This window comes from Gopherus evgoodei, chromosome 3, assembly GCF_007399415.2.
Source record: "Gopherus evgoodei ecotype Sinaloan lineage chromosome 3, rGopEvg1_v1.p, whole genome shotgun sequence".
Taxonomy (NCBI): Eukaryota; Metazoa; Chordata; order Testudines; family Testudinidae; genus Gopherus; species Gopherus evgoodei.
The window spans coordinates 207,278,753-207,299,028 of NC_044324.1; the positions used below are offsets into that span (position 1 = coordinate 207,278,753).

The 20,276-nt window shown below is 39.1% G+C and overlaps 1 protein-coding gene across 2 annotated transcripts in view; it reads right to left on the bottom strand.

Moving 5' to 3' along the window:
- The window catches only part of MEIS1 (Meis homeobox 1), a 130,944-nt gene that overhangs the window by 6,206 nt on the left and 104,462 nt on the right, over positions 1-20,276 (bottom strand). For both annotated transcript variants that reach the window (XM_030557884.1, XM_030557885.1), the window contains exon 9: positions 19,785-19,861. In XM_030557884.1, the coding sequence (XP_030413744.1) occupies positions 19,785-19,861 (77 nt within the window). The remainder of the gene's footprint in view (positions 1-19,784; positions 19,862-20,276) is intronic.

Sequence of the window (20,276 nt, forward strand, 5' to 3'; positions counted from 1 at the left end):
TGAACTGTGATGGCAGTACACCATCAAATGAGAGAACGTCTGGAGTTTTATCACCACTAGCTCACATTGCTGGGGACTTCAGAGCAATGCATTCCTTGTAGAGATTTCTTGGTGGTGGTTTTTTTTTGCTCTTTATGCAAAGACTGAGGTCAAGACAAGGTCATGGCTATACAGTAATTGAACTTATAATCCTGTTTTCCCCCTGCTAGGCCTGACCATTTACAGCAAACATCTTGTTAGATTGCAATTACTGTACTACTCAAAAATTCCCACTACAAATGAAAAGCAGCTCTTTTGAAATAAAAATAGTTAATATTTGTCATCTAAAATAATATTCATAGCATTTTTAACTCCTAAACTCAATTAGTTGTGGAACTGTTGGTATGATGAAAATGATATTCAAATTGAATACAAGTAACATAGAAAACCAACACACATAATACAAAATAAATCTCACCTGAGTCTCTTCTGAATACAGCCTTAATGGCATTAAGATCATAATCAATGAGCTAGAGTAGATCTTCACTCTCTGTCATCTATCTAATCAGCAAACCCAATGAACATCACCTCCAAAAAAGTCCAACTTCTCAGCAAAGATTTAAGAGTGCTCTAGAGAGGTCTCCTTAAGAAGACTGCCTTATTTTTACAAACTATTCTTCAGTATTTACTAGTGGAAAAGGAGTGTTATAAGTAAAATCAAACTATACTTGGCAAAATAAATCACCAAAGTACATTTTGTGAAGCAATATTCTTAACTTGTCTTCACGGTGTGTTTGCCACACATTAGTAAGATCTTTATTGTAATAAAATTAAAAGGTACCACAGCATTCCATCATGAATCTGGTGTCACTTCTGCTTGTTCTCAACAGATATGGAACAATGATCACAAAATATAGAACTTTATGATGTTTGTACCTCAGTAATCTTTAAAGGAGACATCTACAGTACAGCACACTTAGTTTCCTCAGATTTCACTTTCCTGACTGATTTTCATTACATAAGTCCTCAGAAAGTTAATCAAGATGTGAATTATAATCAGCCTTGCCTTGCCAAAACTACTCTGGAAGCATTCTGTACTCACACACATACACAAGGCCCTATTCTGTAAATCTTACACATAAATTAGGTCATACTTTAATCAGTACCAGTTCTGTATCAATTTTTATACACACTTCTAATACAAAAAAAATAAACTACAACAAACTGTGCCGCAAATCAGTTCATCATTATCTTGTACAAACCATGAAAATTAGAATCATGAGAGCAGAAGGTTAGATTAATTCTCATTCTCATTACAAGCACAGGTGTAGCACAAACACCATGTAAAAAAAGGCAATTAAAATATCTGCTTCCCCCCCCCCCACCCATTAACTGTCTTAGCTCCATGACCAATTAGAAAATTGTTTAATACCAGGAACGTGGCATTTGAAGAAAGAAATTTTCATAGCAACTCTCATAAAAAAACAATAAAGAAATAAGGTATTTTTTGGTAAGCCCAAAAGGCTTTTGTTTTTCCTATGTGCATCCTACCCTTGTAGTGCACAGACTTCTAAATACCTGACAGAGTAGGAAGTCCTGGGAGAATAAGGGGCCTTTCCGGTAGCCATCTGAGATTGGGGAGCAGTTTTATGCTTGCTAGCTCTCCATAAAAACCCTCATTTAGGAAAATCTTTTCACCCAGACCAAGAAGCACACAGCTAAACAGCTTAAATAAACTGAGAACATTTACTAGTACAAATAACCAAACTTTTCAACCTTCCCCCTTCTCCAAAGGGCACACATCATTAGTAGATTAGATAGCTGGAATCTTACTTCAATAAACTGTTTAGTCAGGTCTTATTTATAAGTATTGGTAAATACCAGACTAAAATAAAACACATTCTCACCTGTTTGTCCCACACTACCACTCAGGACGTCTACTTTTAGTACATTTTACACACAGATACTTCCTTAAACATTCTCGTATGTATTTTGTATAAGAAGATGGATTCTGCAAAACAGCCATGTGTTTGGATGCCTTAGGGGTGAATTCAGATGCAAGAACATTTTCCTTCTGGGCAAAGTAATAAAATGACATTCTTGCTCCTCCCACTAGAAGTCAAACTGAGGTCAGCTCCCCATCCTTGTATCTGTTTAAATAAACTGGTCCAGCTGTTTGTTTCCAAAATGCCCTTTAACCTTCTGTCCCATCCTCCCTGTCTTTGTAACAGAATGCTTTGCTTTATAGTAGATTCCAAACTACTATGCATTAAAAAAAGTATCCACTTTAAAGTTTCTTTATTTTTCCTGTGAAACCAAAAGAACATATTGGATTAAAATAGGAATAACTGTTCCGCTTTCAGAGAGCAGAATGGGATTCAATTATATCTACAAATCATATCTTAGGGCTGTTCACAAAAAAATAAAAATATTTAGTTATGTTTGGAAAAGGACTATCTATTTAGGAATAAAACCTTGCCACCACAGTTTTTAGTAAAGAAGAGGCAATAGCAAGATCACTACTTGAATTTGCAAAATTCTTGTTTGATACAATGATAGAAGCCCTGGCGGCAACAAAACAGTGGTACAAAAAAAAGTTAACAACAAAAAAATCCTCCAATTGTTCTTAGCACTCACATCACTCTCATTTCCCCCTTGTTAACATTCAATTACTTTAAAAAATGTTTCTGTTTAAAAAATGCACAAGGAACCAGGACTAATGCTTAAAAAAAAAAAAGTATTTACTTGTAAAACAAATGCTTAGTCAAAACTAATTTTCTCCAAATACAGATCTTCTACCAACTCCTGTAACAAATTATAGTTCCATTCTGGCAAGCACTTAACCTCATACTTAAAACATAGACATAATTTTACTCATGTTAGTAAAGTTATGCACATGCTTAAGTTTCTGCATAAGGAGTGTTTATTTTCACACTACACCATGTGTCAATAAAGTTACTTTGATGCAGACTCTTTCTCCCTGAATAGCAGAGTCAATAGCTGCTTATAACTAATGTGATTTGTCAAAGTGCAAGTCGGACCTGCCACCAAACTGAAAAAAGTTAACACATTGTGTGGAATTCTGCAAAACAATGCATATGCAAATAGATATTTTGTGAGGGGAAGAGAGTTGAACAGTTGGGCAAATGTACAAGCTCAGAGAGGCTGAATTATTTTTTAAGTTAATCTCATTTTCTTCTCCCTTTAGATAAAACAGCTTCTATTCTCTCTTTGCTAATCAGGCAAGAATGAACAAAAATCTATTTGTGTAGCTTCTCCCCACTCTAAAGAGAACCAAGAGGCAACACTCTTTTTTTAAATATGCATTTTGCTGAACTGTTTTCTTTTAGACTTTTATTCTCCAGTGGTAACTGTAGCTCTCCCCTATTTAAAGGTCTCGCTATTGTGACAATGAGCATCTCTGGTCACATGGATAAGTCTCAGACCAAAGCCCAGTGATGCAGCAATCCGCCTTTGAACTTTGACCTTCAGCTCCCCTGCCTTCACTGCAATAAACAAGTTTTGTTTCCTCTCACTGAGAGGCAGCATCACCGGTGATGACAAACAACAACAAAAAACCTTTACCAGCCAATAATTTTAGGGTGAAACAGGCTAAAATGCACCAGCCAGAAAGTGAGTATTTTCACTAAGTCACAAAACCCTTCAAAAGGCACATTTTGCAAGTTTCATTTACAGCCTGCCTGATGTTTTTCACATAAATCTGCACTTTTTCCTCTTGCTGCACCTCCCTTTGTTGCTTGTGTAGTCATCTGCAGCGCTAGCTGAAAAAGTGTGTATTTCACACTTCTGTCCATTAAATAAAATGAGGCCCTCCCTTGCTATCACAGTTTTCTAAAGTCACCTTTGCTCATGACTTTACTTCATGGTCAGAGACTTCCAGTCTTCAGTGCGAGCCCCCTGAAGATAGATGTTTAGACTTGATGGTGCATATAAATTTAATCCCACCTGCTCTCCCAAAATACAAACATTTTTACAATATTGCCAGTCTCTGAGCCCTTATGTTGTTCCCTGTCAATTTCACACTGGAGAGTGGTGTTGGAATGCTGGCCAGGGGTTTGCATATCAGAAGTGGTGCTATTAAGTGCCAGAAAACACACTGCTTCAATCATTTTGAAGCATGTTCTAGCAAACAGGTTTAAGGACTATAAGAAAACCCACAATACCTATAAAATGGCAAACACCATTGTTAAACCAATGCCTTTTGTATATCTCACTTTTAAAATGTACCTATATACTTTGAAAAGAAAGATGACTTTCAAATAAAGCATTAACAGGCCAGCTAGGATCCATCCACATAAATACTTGTAACAAAGTACCTAAGGCTACCAATGGTATCATTTTTACAATAGATTATTTCTGAAAGCATTACCCTGCCTTCAGTTTCAGTCACCAAAACTGCCAAAAAAACCCACTTTCAGGACTTGCAATATTCTATACCACTTACTGGAATCACTCATTTATTTAGTGTTTCCATAATTTTTTTCAATTTAACACCTACTTTCTAGAATATTTAAATGTAAACTTGTAATAATCCAAGAGTCACAGTTTAGCACATTTCATTGCTGCTTTACTCCTAATTTCCAAATATTTTCAGTTTTGCTTGTTTACGTACTTTCCTGGGCCTTTTTAGGTGGTAAATTAAAGGGGAAAAAAACGTTTGCAGAAATTATTTCACAAAATTTTCATATTTCGAAGTCTAGAATGTGCTTTAAAAAAAATTCTTAAAACCACATTCAAGAATCAATAGGTCCGTCTCTAATTTTAGATACACAGAGTAACTGGAGGTTTCCCAACTGTAATCATACTTCCCACCTCTAAAATGAGAAATAAATACGAAAAAAGCTCTTACTGCGGGTATTAAAAAGTTTTTATCTTGAAGCTAGTTAGCAAGCTTAATGATCTATAACCACCATTCATTAACTTTCTATGCTTTCTACACTCCTTTTATTTGTGAAAAAACGGTTTCAAGACACTCAAGAAAGTTGATTCAATCTAAAGCAGACCTCATGAAGCCATGTTTGGCAACTTTTCTTGGTTTCTCCTCCTCCTCTGAAATGAAGACAGACAGAACTGCAGTACATCATTTACAACACTAAATAGGAGTAGGGAGGGAAGAGAATACATGCTCTGCTAACTGCCCTCTTAAGAAACGTAATATTGGAATTTACTCAAATCACAGCAAGTCCATCAATCAGATGTATCAAAGTTCTCCCTACAGCTTAGTTTTCCTCCTTTGGCAGTACTGGAATGTTTGTCAAATGAAAATACAGAGGTTTAGGTATTGTGTAAGATAATACTTAAGAGTGAACTACAAATAAAATACTATTCAAAACTAGTGATGAAAAACCACTAATTAGCTGACAAAATTGATGTAAAGCACTAATGAAAACCATGTGCTGTTCTGCAATTTTGTTTTAAAAATAATTTCTGACTTCAAGCATTACTATGTGACTCTATAAATGTATTCATATTGTGCATTCAGAAAAGTTTCTTTGAAGCAGGAAAGTGCTATTTATTCTCTTGCAAGCACAACCTGCTAATGTACCAAACATATCAGCACAAAGACAGAAAGGATGAAGATGTGATCAGATATACATACCCAGTGTGTATGCCTGGCGTGCCCTACATTTACTAGCCAGGCACATAAGAACTATGTCTTTTGTCAGAATCCTGCTTGATCTTCTTTGAGTGCTACAAAATCTCCCCCTCCCCACACCCCAGGCAACTTTTTGTTATTCATCGTGGGACACACCCACACTATGCCCAGCCCAAATAAAAGGAATGGCCTCTATGAAGGAGGTTAGGAAGGCATCCTGCCATTGAGCTGGATGGAGGAACTGCTCAGTTGCTATTACCATATCATGGTGGCACTAATGCCCACTCTTGGTACATGCCCTCCAGAAGGACTGACAACTGATGGGTCTGCATAGTGACAGATTTACCTGGTCCTGGTCCTGCTTCTCCCTTGACCCAAACCCTCACTTACACCCAGGAAGTCCCCAAAGAGCACAAGGGTAGGGGATACCTGAGTGATCTCCCAGAATTCTACTCCTCTCCAACTTCCTGGGCCACTGAACCATACTAGATTTTCTGTGTCCAGGTGTCTACGGAGTTGGGGAGGGGACAGCAGAAATCTTACTCCCTGACACCACAATTCTTGCAAAGAAGATATAAAACCACCTAAGTGGCCAATTGATGCAAGAGTAAATCCTCAAGCAGAGAAGAGCCAGCAGAGCCAATCCTCTGCTTTTCCCCAATCCTAGACCCCACTGTAGAAGCTCTCTGGTGATCCCCAGGTGCCACAATAACCCTTTAAGGATCACTACAAGCTGCTAAAAATTAGAACAGCATTAAAGTTGTTCTCACTTATACCAAGAGCTGAACTGATTCTTTACAGCCATGAAATAATACTACAGGCCGAGTTCTGGTCCATCACTGGAAATGGATGCCCAGTTAAAGACCTTTCTAATCACCAGTGCATGTCCTACACCCTGCTTCCAGTACAAATAATCTCCCTGAATGGATGTATTGAGTTGTCTTTCATCGATTATAAAGCCAGAAGGGACCACTGTGAACATCTCATCTGACCAGTTCCTCTAGTCCAGTGTTTCTCACACTGGGGTTTGCCACTTCTGTAGGGAAAACCCCTGGCGGGCCAGGCCGGTTTGTTTACCTGCCCCATCCCCAGGTCCGGCTGATAGCAGCTCCCACTGTCCGTGGTTCACTGCTCTGGGCCAATGGGAGCTGCTGGAAGCAGCGGCCAGTATGTCCCTCGGCCTGCATCGCTTCCAGCAGCTCTCATTGGCCTGCAATGGGGAACCGCGGCCAGTGGGAGCCGCGATCAGCCAGATCTGTGGATAGGCAGGTAAATAAATCAGCCAGGCCCACCAGGGGCTTTCCCTACACAAAGTGGTGACCCCAGTGTGAGAAACACTGAGCTTCCATTTCAGTCTGAGCTTCCATTTCACAGACTTTTCTGGGTTATAGAAGCACACGCTGAAAGGTGCAGACCACACTCCTGGCCTCTAACCCCTGGAATGTCCTTCAACATGCCTGCAGCAGAGTGTGTGTGGAGTGGGGCTTTCATTTGAGGACAGCCAGAATGGGGGTGCATATCTTCCATTCTGAACTTACTCTTCATCTGCGGCTTTTTCACATATGCCTACAGGTGGGAAAACCAAAAAAATGGTCATCAGAACTGGATGAATTCTAGATATAGGCCTGAATATAAATCTTGAATCCTAAAACTCTGAACTAGGTCTGAACTTTGTAACTCAGGCCCAAGTCTGTTGCATACCAAAATCTATAGTACAATCAGGTTGGTCTTCAGAAGATAGCTTAGCTTAGAAGATTGTGCGGTGAAAGGATACTGTACTGAATTGGCTTTCAAATCTTATTGCAAACCATTGGCTATTTCTTTAAAAAGACTATTCCCTCTCAGGAATATCTTCTTCTGATCTGGTATTTCAATATCATCTGTTTTTTGAGCTGAATCTAGTAGCAGTGTCTGATTTTGATCCCTGCTGTCCTCCTGTGTCCACGCAAGAGACACATGCACAGGCAGCAGCAGTGCAAGTTTCCCCACTGACACTCTAAACTAGAGCTGGACAAAATACTGGCAACTCATCCATTCAAACTCAGCCGAGGCTCTGAGATTCATTGCATTTATGGACATCGCAGCGGCAGCCTCAAAAAGCTTGTCAACGTAAGTGGGGGTTTTCTAGGATTCCATCTGGCTTAGCACATATACCACGAGCACTGCTTTAGTATGTAAAAGTCCCTCAGACAAACGATCAAAAAAGCATATAGAACTTCTCATCCTATCTAGTCCAGTGTCTTGCCTTGACCCTGGATCTTCCCCTCCAAGAGGCTGGTGGCCCTCTTCTGAGATCTAGTGGCTAGTCCACACAACAGCTTCTTTCCAGTGGGGAGCCTTGCTCAGGCCACTGTCCCCCACCCACTACTTATGGGAGAGTGGGAAGATGCGCCCAGTCCTGTGGCCCACAGTAAAGAAGTTAGAGCAAGCTGACTGTTCACACTACTAGCTGCTAGCTCAAATTACCAGGGGTTGAGAAATGCTCTTGTGTGTGGAGGCTATGGATCTCTGCATTATGTCCTGTCCTCCAGCAGACCACTTACGAATTAAAGAACCAGTGTCCCATATCAGATGCTCCCATCCTAACGGGTCACTGGAGTGAACTGAGAGCAGCCAACCAGACCCCTGAAGAGCCTCTTAGGGGCATACAGCCACAGAGCCTCTGAAAACAAGAAGAGAATACAAATTGAAATGCTACAGTTTGATTGTGAATCCCACATGGAATGAACCAGGTAGTCACCCAGCAACCCATGTCCTGGCCCTTTAGGTAGGAGAGGGTAGCTCTGTTTCCATGATGATTTGGTCCTTGCTGTTGTTGCTAAGACTACGAACAAAGGTGGCAGTCGTGGTGGTGTTTTTGTGACGTAGACATCTGTTTAATAGAAACTGGTCTGAAACCACCAATTCTTTTTGCATCGACCATGAAAGAGCATCGGCTAGTAACAACTCTCAGAGACTACTGATCTATTTAAACATCATTTAATGTACTGTTTCAAAATTTTGTCTGGTATTGTGATTCTCATTTTGCTTGGAGATTAATTTCCATGAGTGGAATCTCCTCGCCATGACATTTTTTTAGGGCAAGGAGAGGAGAACTGATGTCCCCAGAAAGTGGTATGATCAAATGTTCATGGGTAGGTCAGAGGAATGGCACAGAGGAAGGAGGCTTGTATGATCTTGGGGCACACAAAGCTTATCACAGCTAGGTCCTCAGCTAATCTAGATCAATGATGCTATGCTGATTTACATCAGCTGAGGAGCTGGCCCTTTTAGGGCCAGGGTGGAATTATAACTGAATATTAAGAGGCAATGGATATCACAGCATTTTAACCACTGAAAATGTTATATGACCTAAATGATGTTTAGGACTGCAGTGGTAGATTTTTTTTTTAAATGGTATCTGCTGTTTTCTTTTCTTTCACTAAAAAAAGACCCAAAGGTCTCTTTAAGTGTTTAATTCTAATACAGACAGTGATACAGAATTTCTGCAGGATTATTTAAGACCAGACTGGGCAAAAAGCACACCCTCAAAAGCACTTCCTTCCCATATGACTCTGGCTCAGTTTCACTTTTGAGAAGAGAAAATTGTTTTATTCAACAAGGAGGCAACATTTGCTACATTTTTAATATTTCAGGTTGACTTTTTAACTACTCAAAAATGCAGTTTGTTCTCTGTAGGTGCAGCCTGGAGCAAGTTTATGATGTAAGTGAGGGAAAGGGTCTCTGAGGGCACAGTTCTTAGCTTGTCGGGGTTTCAATTCTCAAGGGTTAATCGCTGTACACCAATCTCAGCAACTGTTGACACAAAATAGGTGGAAATCAGGTCTGTGCAAGCACAAAATACCAGAAAGGCAAACTCTATGTAAACACACTTAAGACAGATTTGACAAGAATAGACCAAAACCTGACTTGCAAAGAAATGACAAACCATTACTTCCCTCCTCCTCCACTTCCCTCCCTGAGATTACTTTTTCTAACAACAACAAAAAAAACCCACACTCTTATTTTAAAGAAAAACTGTAAGCATCTCAATGTATTTAAGACTGCTTGGCAGGGATTGCCATAATGTATAAGGTGTCTTATATGTTTCAAGAATAACTCTGTTTACACATAGCATATACTTGGGTTTCAATAGTATTTTTTTAAACAGAAACTAACAAACTGACCTAGACCCTGGTACAGCAGAATAAAGCTCTTACAGAAGAGGGAAAATAAACAAGTGGAAAACGCATGAACAGTGTCTTTTAATCTTATCTTCATGACACCTGACAGCACATTAGTTATAGAATATTAATGCATCCACTAAAAAGTTTGTCATGTACAAAACTATCATAGAAAAAGATGGAATGCCTGGGGAAAAACAATGTTTGCTACCTATTAACTTCTAAAATGCCAAACGTCTTGATTGTCATTTTCTCGGCATGTTTGCTTTGTCTGTAGAGTGCAACATTCTGCAAAGGGAGCTAACTTTCCTCTATTTAAAAAGTGTGTGAGTTAATATACATTTGGTAATTGCTGTCTGTCATTTAATTTATTTGCTGTGTACTCAACAGTGGTTGATTTGCTTGCAAACTAGTGGAAAATCACTAGAAGTTCACTTTTCTTTTTTGTTGGCCCCACGTATCCAAGGAAGGTCTTTCCATATCTAGCAAACAGTGATATTCAGATCGGTACAGAGGGCAAGCCCAAGGGGTAGGCACTGCTGGAGTCCCACTTAAGGCCTATTTTGAGGGTTTAAATAAGCTTTGTGCTAGTTCTCTGCACAGAGGTGAATTTTATCCAGAAGGCCTATTATAAAAGCAGTGGTTCAAAGGTTTTAGAACAGATCATGGTAAAGATCATCAGACCAAGTTTTGGTTACTTTTTGTGCATGCCAGCTGAAATTCACCTCTGAGCAAACTGGCTAGCACAGGGCATCAAAACAGAGCTCAACATGACTTGTAGGCCTTTTGTTGGTCCTTTGTGCAGGGATGAATTTTACCTGATCTGCACACCAACAAGTCATCCATGATCTGCCTTATCCTTCTGTCACAATGGAATGTGTGGTCTCCCCAGTTCTGTCTCATTTAAAACTGCACAGAGTTCCTGTTCTATAGGACCTTTGCAACAAGAGGATTGGTAACAAGTAGGGGTCTACATATTTATGGATATGCACACAGAAAGTCACCTGACCAAGTCATGACCCATATGCAGAACCCTCCTTGGAAAAATAATATAGGAAAAAAAGAGGGACTAGCTGTTGCAAGGGGTTTCCAGTATTTCCACAGCTAGAACACCGGAATAATTTTGGTGCTGGTGATTGTAATAGAGAATATTTAACTTGTCTTTAATGGCCAGCTTGAATGTGGTCTCTGGGTATTACTCACCTTTTCTCTTTTGCACATACTACTGTATGTGTGTCCCCTTTTTCTGAAGTGGCAGAAACTGCAATGTTGCTAAACAACCAGCCAATGATGTACCATCAGCTCTACCAAGGTTCTAGTGCTAACCCTTCCTATTATCAGACAGGATATTCATGATCAGAAAGATTAAACTGAGGCCAATGCACTGGACAGTACAACCTTCCAATGTATCAGTTATTATACAGGCTGAGGTAATGTATATTTGTCCACACTGCCTTGTGAGTTTTAATCTTGATTCAAAGGGTTTATAGTCTTGAAATGTGTGAGGTAATTCACACTCCCTATGAACTCCACTCTATTTTAGTCTGGATCCAGGGACAGCCTTGGGGACATCTGAAACAAACGGCCTCATGGGTTACTCATAGATGGCAAGAATGTTGTCTGTGGGCATTATAATCTAGTCTAGTTTGGGGGCACCAAGAACAGGGCCGGCTTTAGGCCAATTCCACCAATTCCCCCGAATCGGGCCCCGCGCCTACGAGGGCCTCGCGCCCAGTGAGAATCTCTTCCCTGGCTAGAGGCGCCTTTTTAATTTTTACTCACCCGGCAGCGCTCCGGGTCTGCAGCAGCACTTCGGCGGTGGGTCCTTCGCTTGCTCTGGGTCTTCGGCAGCACTTCGGCGCCGGGTCCTTCAGTGCTGCCAAAGACCTGGAACGAGTGAAGGACCTGCCACCGAAGTGCTGCCGAAGACTCGGAGCACCGCCCGGTGAGTACAAGCCCCATGTGGTTTTTTACATTTTTTTTTTTAATATAGTCATCCCTGCCGGGGCCCCGTCGAAACTGTTTGAATTGAGTCCCGTACTTCCTAAAGCTGGCCATGACCAAGAACTCCAAGACTGCTTTGAACAAAGAATGGAGGACAAATCAATACCATAGCCATGTGGTGTAGATGGTAACCTACTAGAAGGTAGTCTTGAAGAATGAAGGGTTCCCCTCATTTAAAAATGTAGTCCCAGAAGAAAAATGAGGATGGCTTTCTGTATATATACTGTAAGTACCTACCACCTTTGTAAATAATTTATTCCTCTTTTGTTATTTAAGTATTTTAACCATATAAATCATACTTAAGTCTGTGGTGTAAAACATAAAACTAAATACATTTAAAAACTGCTCACCTGTAGTTTTAAAAATATGAATTTACTGTTTTTTTCCTTAAAACCAGACAAAAGCAGTACCAGGGGCACACTCCTAAGATCCTCTGACATGACAATACCTGATGGATTCTAAATTCATAAGTCTTCTCCCTGAAAGCTATTTGCTCAGCTTTCCTAATAATACCTTGGTTGTCTGGCAACTCTCCAGGTCTGTCTAAGGCAATACGCAAGCTACACATTTTTGACTGATTTCAATATTTTCTTATGAGTAACTATACAGTATTTTACGTAGTGAGTATTCCTGATTACTATAATTTAAGAACCAAGAAATAGACTACAGATGTAATACTATTATTACAATTGGCATTCAAGGTGAAATGCATAACAATTAGCCAAGACTTAGTGAAAACATAAAAGTAAAAATCTGTTTAAAAAGCCCAGCACATGGTACATTTAGAACAGCTAATTTAGCACACATATTCTGAACTGTTTGAATAATCAAACCATTTACTCAGCAAGATTCCTTTTTATGGTTGGTGGGCTGGGGGGGGGTCCACCTCCCCTTCACAGAAGCCTACCTTCTCACCTTAATTTTGCTTAGGAGTAACAAACACAACGCAATGTTTAACTACTTCTTATATTGTACATTCTCTTTTACATCTGTTTTTCTTGCTTTAACATCCTTCCTGTGTTTTAGTATTATTGAAAAGCAATGTTGAAACATCTGTAAATGTATTATTAAATTATATTAAGAAATAAAAGGGAGAACAGAAATCTGATGATCCTGATTGATGGCTGAAGTTATGTTAATTTGTGAATGTTTGAACATTTACAGCTAAATATGTACCTGTATTTACTCCATCTCTTCCTACTCAAAAAAGTATTTACTACACAGATTCTAATTGCAGCTTGACCTTTACTAGTTTTATCTGTTTACCGTAATAAAAAGAGTAACAGATCAATCTTTAAAAAGTGCATATTTTACTACCGATGACTGAAAACTCAGTGTGAAATGGTTTGTAAGGGCAATAAACTAAGTGTGTTTTGCCCATTTATTCTATTTCGCAGTTTTGTGAAAATGCATTCCTGTGTAGATGACCAGCGCCAGACGTACGCATCACTTCAAGCAAGCCTACTTATCCCTAAAAATAGCGTTTAAGTGGATCTCAAGTGCTGCATTGGTTTTATGGTGACCCTCTGAACAGGGATGAATTTCACTCCCAGTGAAGTAATTTAGCTAAGATGGTATGCATTCCAAGTACACAATTCAACTCATAGGAAATATTGGAAATGGAAGCCTTTTCCATTTACATCAACAAGAGCTAGATTGGGGCCTAACTCTGAACTGTGGGGTAACCTCTGTACAATACTACCTCCTATGTATTTCTATTTATTTATTTTTAAATGGCCCAAAATCCAGGCACCCAAAGCTGAACCCTACATTAACTGCAGGTGAGCAGAAGAAATCTCTTGCTATTGGGCCCCAAATCTGACAGACCTCAAAAAAGACCCGAAGAAGAGCTCGGTGTAGCTTGAAAGCTTGTCTCTCTCACCTACAGAAGTTGGTCAATAAAAGATATCACTGCACCCATCTTGTCTCTCGAAAAAAAACAGGCATTCATCTATTCCACACAAAACCACTGGGGCCTGTTTACTCATGACCGGCAGGATCTGGTCCGTTGCTTCAGCCATCCCTTCTCTCAACCCACTATGCAAAGAGAGGAAGTGGAAAGAACTTCCATTAAGTTCCTTCTTACTGCCCGAAGTGGAAAGGGATGAAGATTATACCCCTGTCTCTCCTTCCACTGCTGAGAAGTAATCCTTTTACCTCTAGGCAATGGGGAGCCTCCTTCCTACTGCCTCTTGGGGAAGGGCCGTACAATCCTGTCTCCTCCATAGAGAGTGAAAAGGAGTTGTCCTGGTGTCAGGGATGTGCCATTTGATATCCCAGTGAAAAAAAGCAGCCCAAATTTGGCCAAATCATAAACATTTGAAAAATCTCCATTCGCATATGCTCAGTAGAAGACTGTTTGAATTTGGAAGCTAAATTCTCCAAATATTCTGTCTGTACTGGGCATGCTCCAGACTCTGGGGTTGTGCAGGACTCCTCTGAAATTGCTGTTCCAGGTTACGATCTCACTGGGAACTGAGAACAGGGAGTGTGTCTCGCCGGTGCTCTCAGGGTACGTCTACACTGCAATTAGTCACCCATGGCTGGCTCCTGCCAGCTGACTCAGGCTCACGGGGCTCAGGATAAGGGGTTGTTTAATTGCAGTGTAGATGTTCCAGGCTGCAGTCTGAGCCCTGGGACAGTCCCATCTCACAGGGTCAGAGAGCCTGGGCTGAAGCCCGAGCCCAAATGTCTACACAGCAATTAAACAGCTCCTTAGCCCAAGCCTGAGTCAGCTGGCAGAGGCCAGACACAGGTTTTTAACTGCAGTGTAGACATACACTCAGTGGTCCCCTGCTGGTGCCCAAATAGCGTGGAAGAAAAAAGCAGCCTGATCTGAATATAGAGAGAGAACATGAGCTGAACTTGGGACAGCAGTGAATAGACTGAGACAAGAATCCTTGCTAGATAAGGAACTAAGATGAGGACCAGGGACAGGCTGGAGGGGACAGAAGGGGTCAATGAGGAGGGGAACAGGGACAGCAGAGTCTTCAATCACTAAGCACATTCCCTTGCAGAACCAAGATTCCTGAGTCTCAACATTCCTTTGCTGTTAGAAAACAACTATCAAACCCACTTCTCTCTAGTGAGTGGTCTACCCAGAGGATGACAACATACTAGTGCTATCATTTACTCCATTAGTTCAAGTAGGAGAGATCTGAACTGTGGACTAAAGTTCCCAACCCTGCTTATGACCCATATGGGTGATGGTATTATTCCAGATGATCAGATTTTTTATTTTTTCATTACTTTGTAAAAAAACCTAGGAAATTACATACTAAAAATCTACATTTAAAAAAAATTGTCAGTTGTGACTGAAACCTTAATTTGGTCCTCTTGTGCACAAGCATTATGATACAGTCTTTAATTATATGCTCACATACTCTTTTCCCACAAGGATCCCTAACTCATTCAGTGCACAGGCTAGACTGTGCTACTGTCCGTTTTCTGAAAATTCAGACCATAGGCATCTCAAATTGGGTACCCAAAATTAGTGGACATTTTTCACCTTAATCGTTCTGAGCCTCTGTCCTCCATCTGTAAAACGTGGATAATACCACCCCTCACCTCAAAGAGGTGTGAAGATTAGCATCTTAGTGCTTCACAAACATTAATTAATTAGATTGATGAGCACCACAGAAAAGTCCATGAGGAAATTAATAATTCTGTCTTCAAAGCAAGGTTTGAATAGCATGAAGCAAATGAAGCACCGAACGAGCATAAAACAAAAGTGAATAGCTGCTCATTCCGTGTGTACTATTCATCCTGTGCACTGAATGAGGCAGGGATAATGTGGAAAAAATAGTATGTGATCATTTTTTTAGACTGTTTCATAATGGATACACACATGGGGGCTAAATAAAGATTGCACAGGCAATCTTAAGTTTGGTGTTTACTAACTTTTGAGTGTTTGACTTTGCAGCCTTACCATTCTTTTACTCTGTCTGTGTGTGTGTATTATGTATATATATAATACACACACACACACACACACACACACACACACACACACACACACACACGACATTGAATACACTTCTGTAGCACTTGATGAGAATTGCTTTCCCTCCTAAAAGTGCCACTAGTCATTATTTAACATTAGCTCTTAACAGGAATAGATTCAGGTGGGATGCACTAAACAAGGAAACTATAGATTGTTTGATATACCCTATACTAGCTCTCCGCTGAAGTAATAAGTGATTGTATTGCACTTTCTGGATGTTTCAGTCACAGAGCAAAAGTTTTTATCACAGGGGAAAAACACCTTATTAACCTCTACTCTGTCAGATCCTCTCTATGTCCATATATGCAACACTGTCAGCAATGATCGAGTGCCCCTTCTAGTTCATGTTATCATGCTCTGAACCTAAACCACTAAAGGGTTAAATGACTAACAAGAGAATCACTTGAATGGGTGATTTAGACTAACAACATACTGAACTCTGCCACTATAATTCCTACAACAGGCTTTTTGCTAAACAATGACATGTCACTCTTTCGACAACAGAAATATCCAACAGTTCCAAAACATGGTTCCAAATGCAAACACTGCTTGGTTTACAATCAAAATCTTTTATTTATAAAAATCACTTACCTGGCCAATTCCAATATAAAAAGTATTTCAGTTCAAAACTTCTGCATTTTTAAGATATCTGTCCTGCTACTGATAAGTTTTATGGGCCATCTCATACCTTCAATCCATGCATGCAACCCACTCTAACTTCAAGTGGAGTTATGTATGTCAATTGAAGGAACAACAATGTTTCTGAATGCATGTGAAAAATCATCCTCTTTTCACTAAGAGTTTGCAAAGAAATTCAAAGTACACAACTAGCATTTATTGTAAAGGCATCCAAAATATCACAGAAGATATAGATCAAATGGTTTCAAACTGCATAAAACAAACCTTCTCTTCACTGACTGTTTTGTGGCAAAGTTATAATGCTATCCAGAAAAATCCAACATTCCCACTCTGGACTAACTACCATACTACTAGACGTGAGTTTATGTTTTTCATGCACATTTCATGTATTCCCACATGCTATGTTGCTGCCAATAATTTATGACTGATCTGCACCCGGGCTGCCCTTCAGCATTTTATTTAATCTTTGCAACAGTGATTTACAATGACTCATCATTAATACAAAAATGTACATGTGTGTTAACAAGTTTGGAAGAATCTAAGAAGGAAGGTAAAAAATTTTTTTGAAAGTTGTGGCTGAATGACTTACGAGCTGAAGAAAGGCAAAGTAAACCATAAATGATCTATTTGCTGTTCCCTGCAGCAAACAATTCAGGCAAAATAATTTGTTCTCATGCATATCTTGTTATAAAAAATATATTAATAAAAATTTTGGGAAACATTTTCATGTATCATCAACATTCAAATTAATTGTTTGGTGTTTATCCCACAGGTAGTTTTAAGTAGTCCTTTGCATGGCCTGCTCTCTCAGACTTTCAGTCTTAACATCCATTTTTTGAAACTGTCCTTTTTGAAAGCCTGTGTACTGCATTTTGGCATTGCTGCCCTTTCAAAAATCAATGGAATCAAACATGGACACACAATTTAAAAATGCACTTCATCAGCTCTCCAGTTTTGAATCATTTAGGGGGGAAATTTTCTCAAGAATGAATACCACAATTTAATTGTAACTCCATGGGAGAATTCTCAAAGTAGCACCGGCAGTATGACTGCCTTACATCCAGGAGACTTCAGTGAGACTGTATTTTGACCTGCATTTATTTTTTTCTTGTACACAGGGAGCTTATACAGACATTTTTGACACAAAACCAAAAAATATTTTTTCAATTATAGGGCAAGTTGGGTACAAAGAGAGACTACAACGTCACTCAGGATGAAAATCTACTAATGTTAGTTCAAAAGCATGCTGCTGTCATCGTCTCCTAAAACTTTTCGTAGGCCTCCCTAAACTGACTATTTGTCCATAGGAAATCATATAGTTCAGTCAGATCCTCCATTCATATTTTTCCTTGTTGACTGAAAGGACTGACTTTTTATATTTCTCCTCATAGTTCATGGCCTTCATTCATAGGCTCAGCCTCCAAAGGTTCACCCAACATGAGATTTCTAACAAAGGCAGATACATAGCCTTGGAAGAACAATTTCAATATCTCTATAGCTTACATACGGTAGCTATGCTCACAGAATATTTTTGGAAGCATACACAAGATTGAAAGCAAACTAAATCATCCGTAGGAGCAGAATTTGAAGTAAAGGATGGTATGGGTTGACGTACCAACTGTACATAGCTACACATTTCCAGAGCCTCTCCAACACAACAATCTTTACTCAGCCATTATTATTAAGTAGGAGCCCTGGTTATCTACATGGCCCCTAAAATGGACAAAACCACCGATAATTCAACTTAAGGACAACAATACAAATTAAGATATTGATTGGACAAAGGGCGGTGTAATAAATCTACAACAAATAAAGATACTTTCCCTCCCTAATGATTTGGAATACTGAAACCAAATTTGCTATTAAAATATATATGATGATATTTTTAGGACAACATGCTTTTTTCTTTTTACACTAAGTATCTGGAAGCACACTTCAGTATATAAGGTATTCTGTATTTTCCTTTAATCAGTGTCTTACAAGGCTGGAAAAAAAATTGATCTCCCAGGTCTGTTGTGAGGTCACAGAAATTGATAACCCTTACAAGCTATGCTTATGTGAGTCCGCCTGTGTTTCACAGATAGTGCACTTTGTAAATTAATCCTCCAAAGGCAAATATATTGTAAGCAGCTTGTTATCTCTAAAGTACTAAATTGAAGAATACATGGGATTATATTGACAGAAATTACATTTTCTGTAATGGGGTTTAATATATCTGAAATCTCTCCGACAGGCTCCTAGTCTCTCTCACCAAGGAGGGTTTGTTAATGTAGGTGCAATGGACATCAAGACAAAATTTATTCACTAAAATGGATTAGGCCATGTAATCAGAGCTTCAGTAATATTAATCTCTGACACTTATTGAATGAAGGGGGAGGGAGAACAACTTTTGTCTTCACCCTGGCACTTCTGACTCCCTTCCCCACAGCAGGCTTACAGCTTATATTGGCAATTCCTGGGTATTACTTCAAAGAGGATAAGGTTTCCCATCATAAACACTAATTCAAAAATATTAGAACAATTAATTAGATATACTTAGATTCACAGGGTTTTAGGTTTTGATACACTTCAAATGTGACATTTGTTCTGCTATTTTGTATGAAACCTGGATTTCAATTACAGTATTGTTGCAGTAGCAAAGGGTAATAAATCAGACTTGTTAAAAATAGTCTTGATGCCACAATTTTGTACTTAAATCGGAATACCCAGCCACAAATAATAAGCAATTTAACATCTGCTTCAGAAACAGCAAAGGTTTAATTTTTTAAAGCCACCTCTGCTACAACAAATCAAGGGTCCCAACTATCCTTACTTTTAAGTTAATCAATTAAACACACAATTTTTTTCCTGTAATACTTCAGTGGAGAAAAGGCAGATTTTCCTTAAAGTTTGTTTCAAGATTTTCCTTTCTTTCTTTCTTTTTTAAAAAACTCAAATACACTGAGAAGATCCCAAAATAACTTTGTTAGTCAAAAATAATAATTTGATATAAATGGTGATGGACTCAATCAATACAGCCTGTAGAAAATGTACAGAGTGGTGTGTATCTCACTTACATTTTCTGGGTCTCAAGTGATTGATTTTTTAAAGGATGGGTGGGCAGACACAATTATATCCAGGAAAAACACAGAAATGCATATAAACTGAAATGTAACTATTTAAAGAGCTATGGGAAAGTAAATACTATATGTTTTCTGCAGTACTAAAACTATAGTTCCCATAACTGAAACCATTACGTAGGCTACATAATATCTGCATCAATAAACTTCCACAGAAAGCAGACAACTGCAGGGCGTGTCAGCAGAATGCCAATCATTGGAGGCAGGTTGCTAGCGGTCAGAGTACTGGCTGTGGGTAAACACTGAGTAAAATTACTTACCAATTGTTCACCTGAAGTATAGTGAGCCCTGTGTCTTGTGCCAACTGCTTTTTCTGTTCTTCTGAAGGGTACGGGTGCTAAAAGATACCAAAATAAATATATAGATTTAAAATGATGGTTTTATTCACTTTTAATTAATAATAAAGTCTGACGTCTATTTAAAAAGATGAAAATGCTGAGGTGTGTCACTCTTTTGTAATTATTAATGGGCTACTACATCATTTAATTAATGGCAGTAAAAGACAAGCCAATTATAAAGATTAGTGAAGTGTAGAAATAGCTGCTTAGGATACTGGCAGTACCTTGATACTCAGTGCGGATATTTGTTGCAGTATCACAAAGTTTTGTGATTGTCTTATGTGAATTATTAAAGTCATGTTACTGAGGGCTTTTTCAGCATTTCACTATATATATAGTGGTGCTTACATATAGAGTCTAATTAATGAAGGGAAATCTTATCTGTGCCTGAAAATAATTTGCAAATAAGATCAG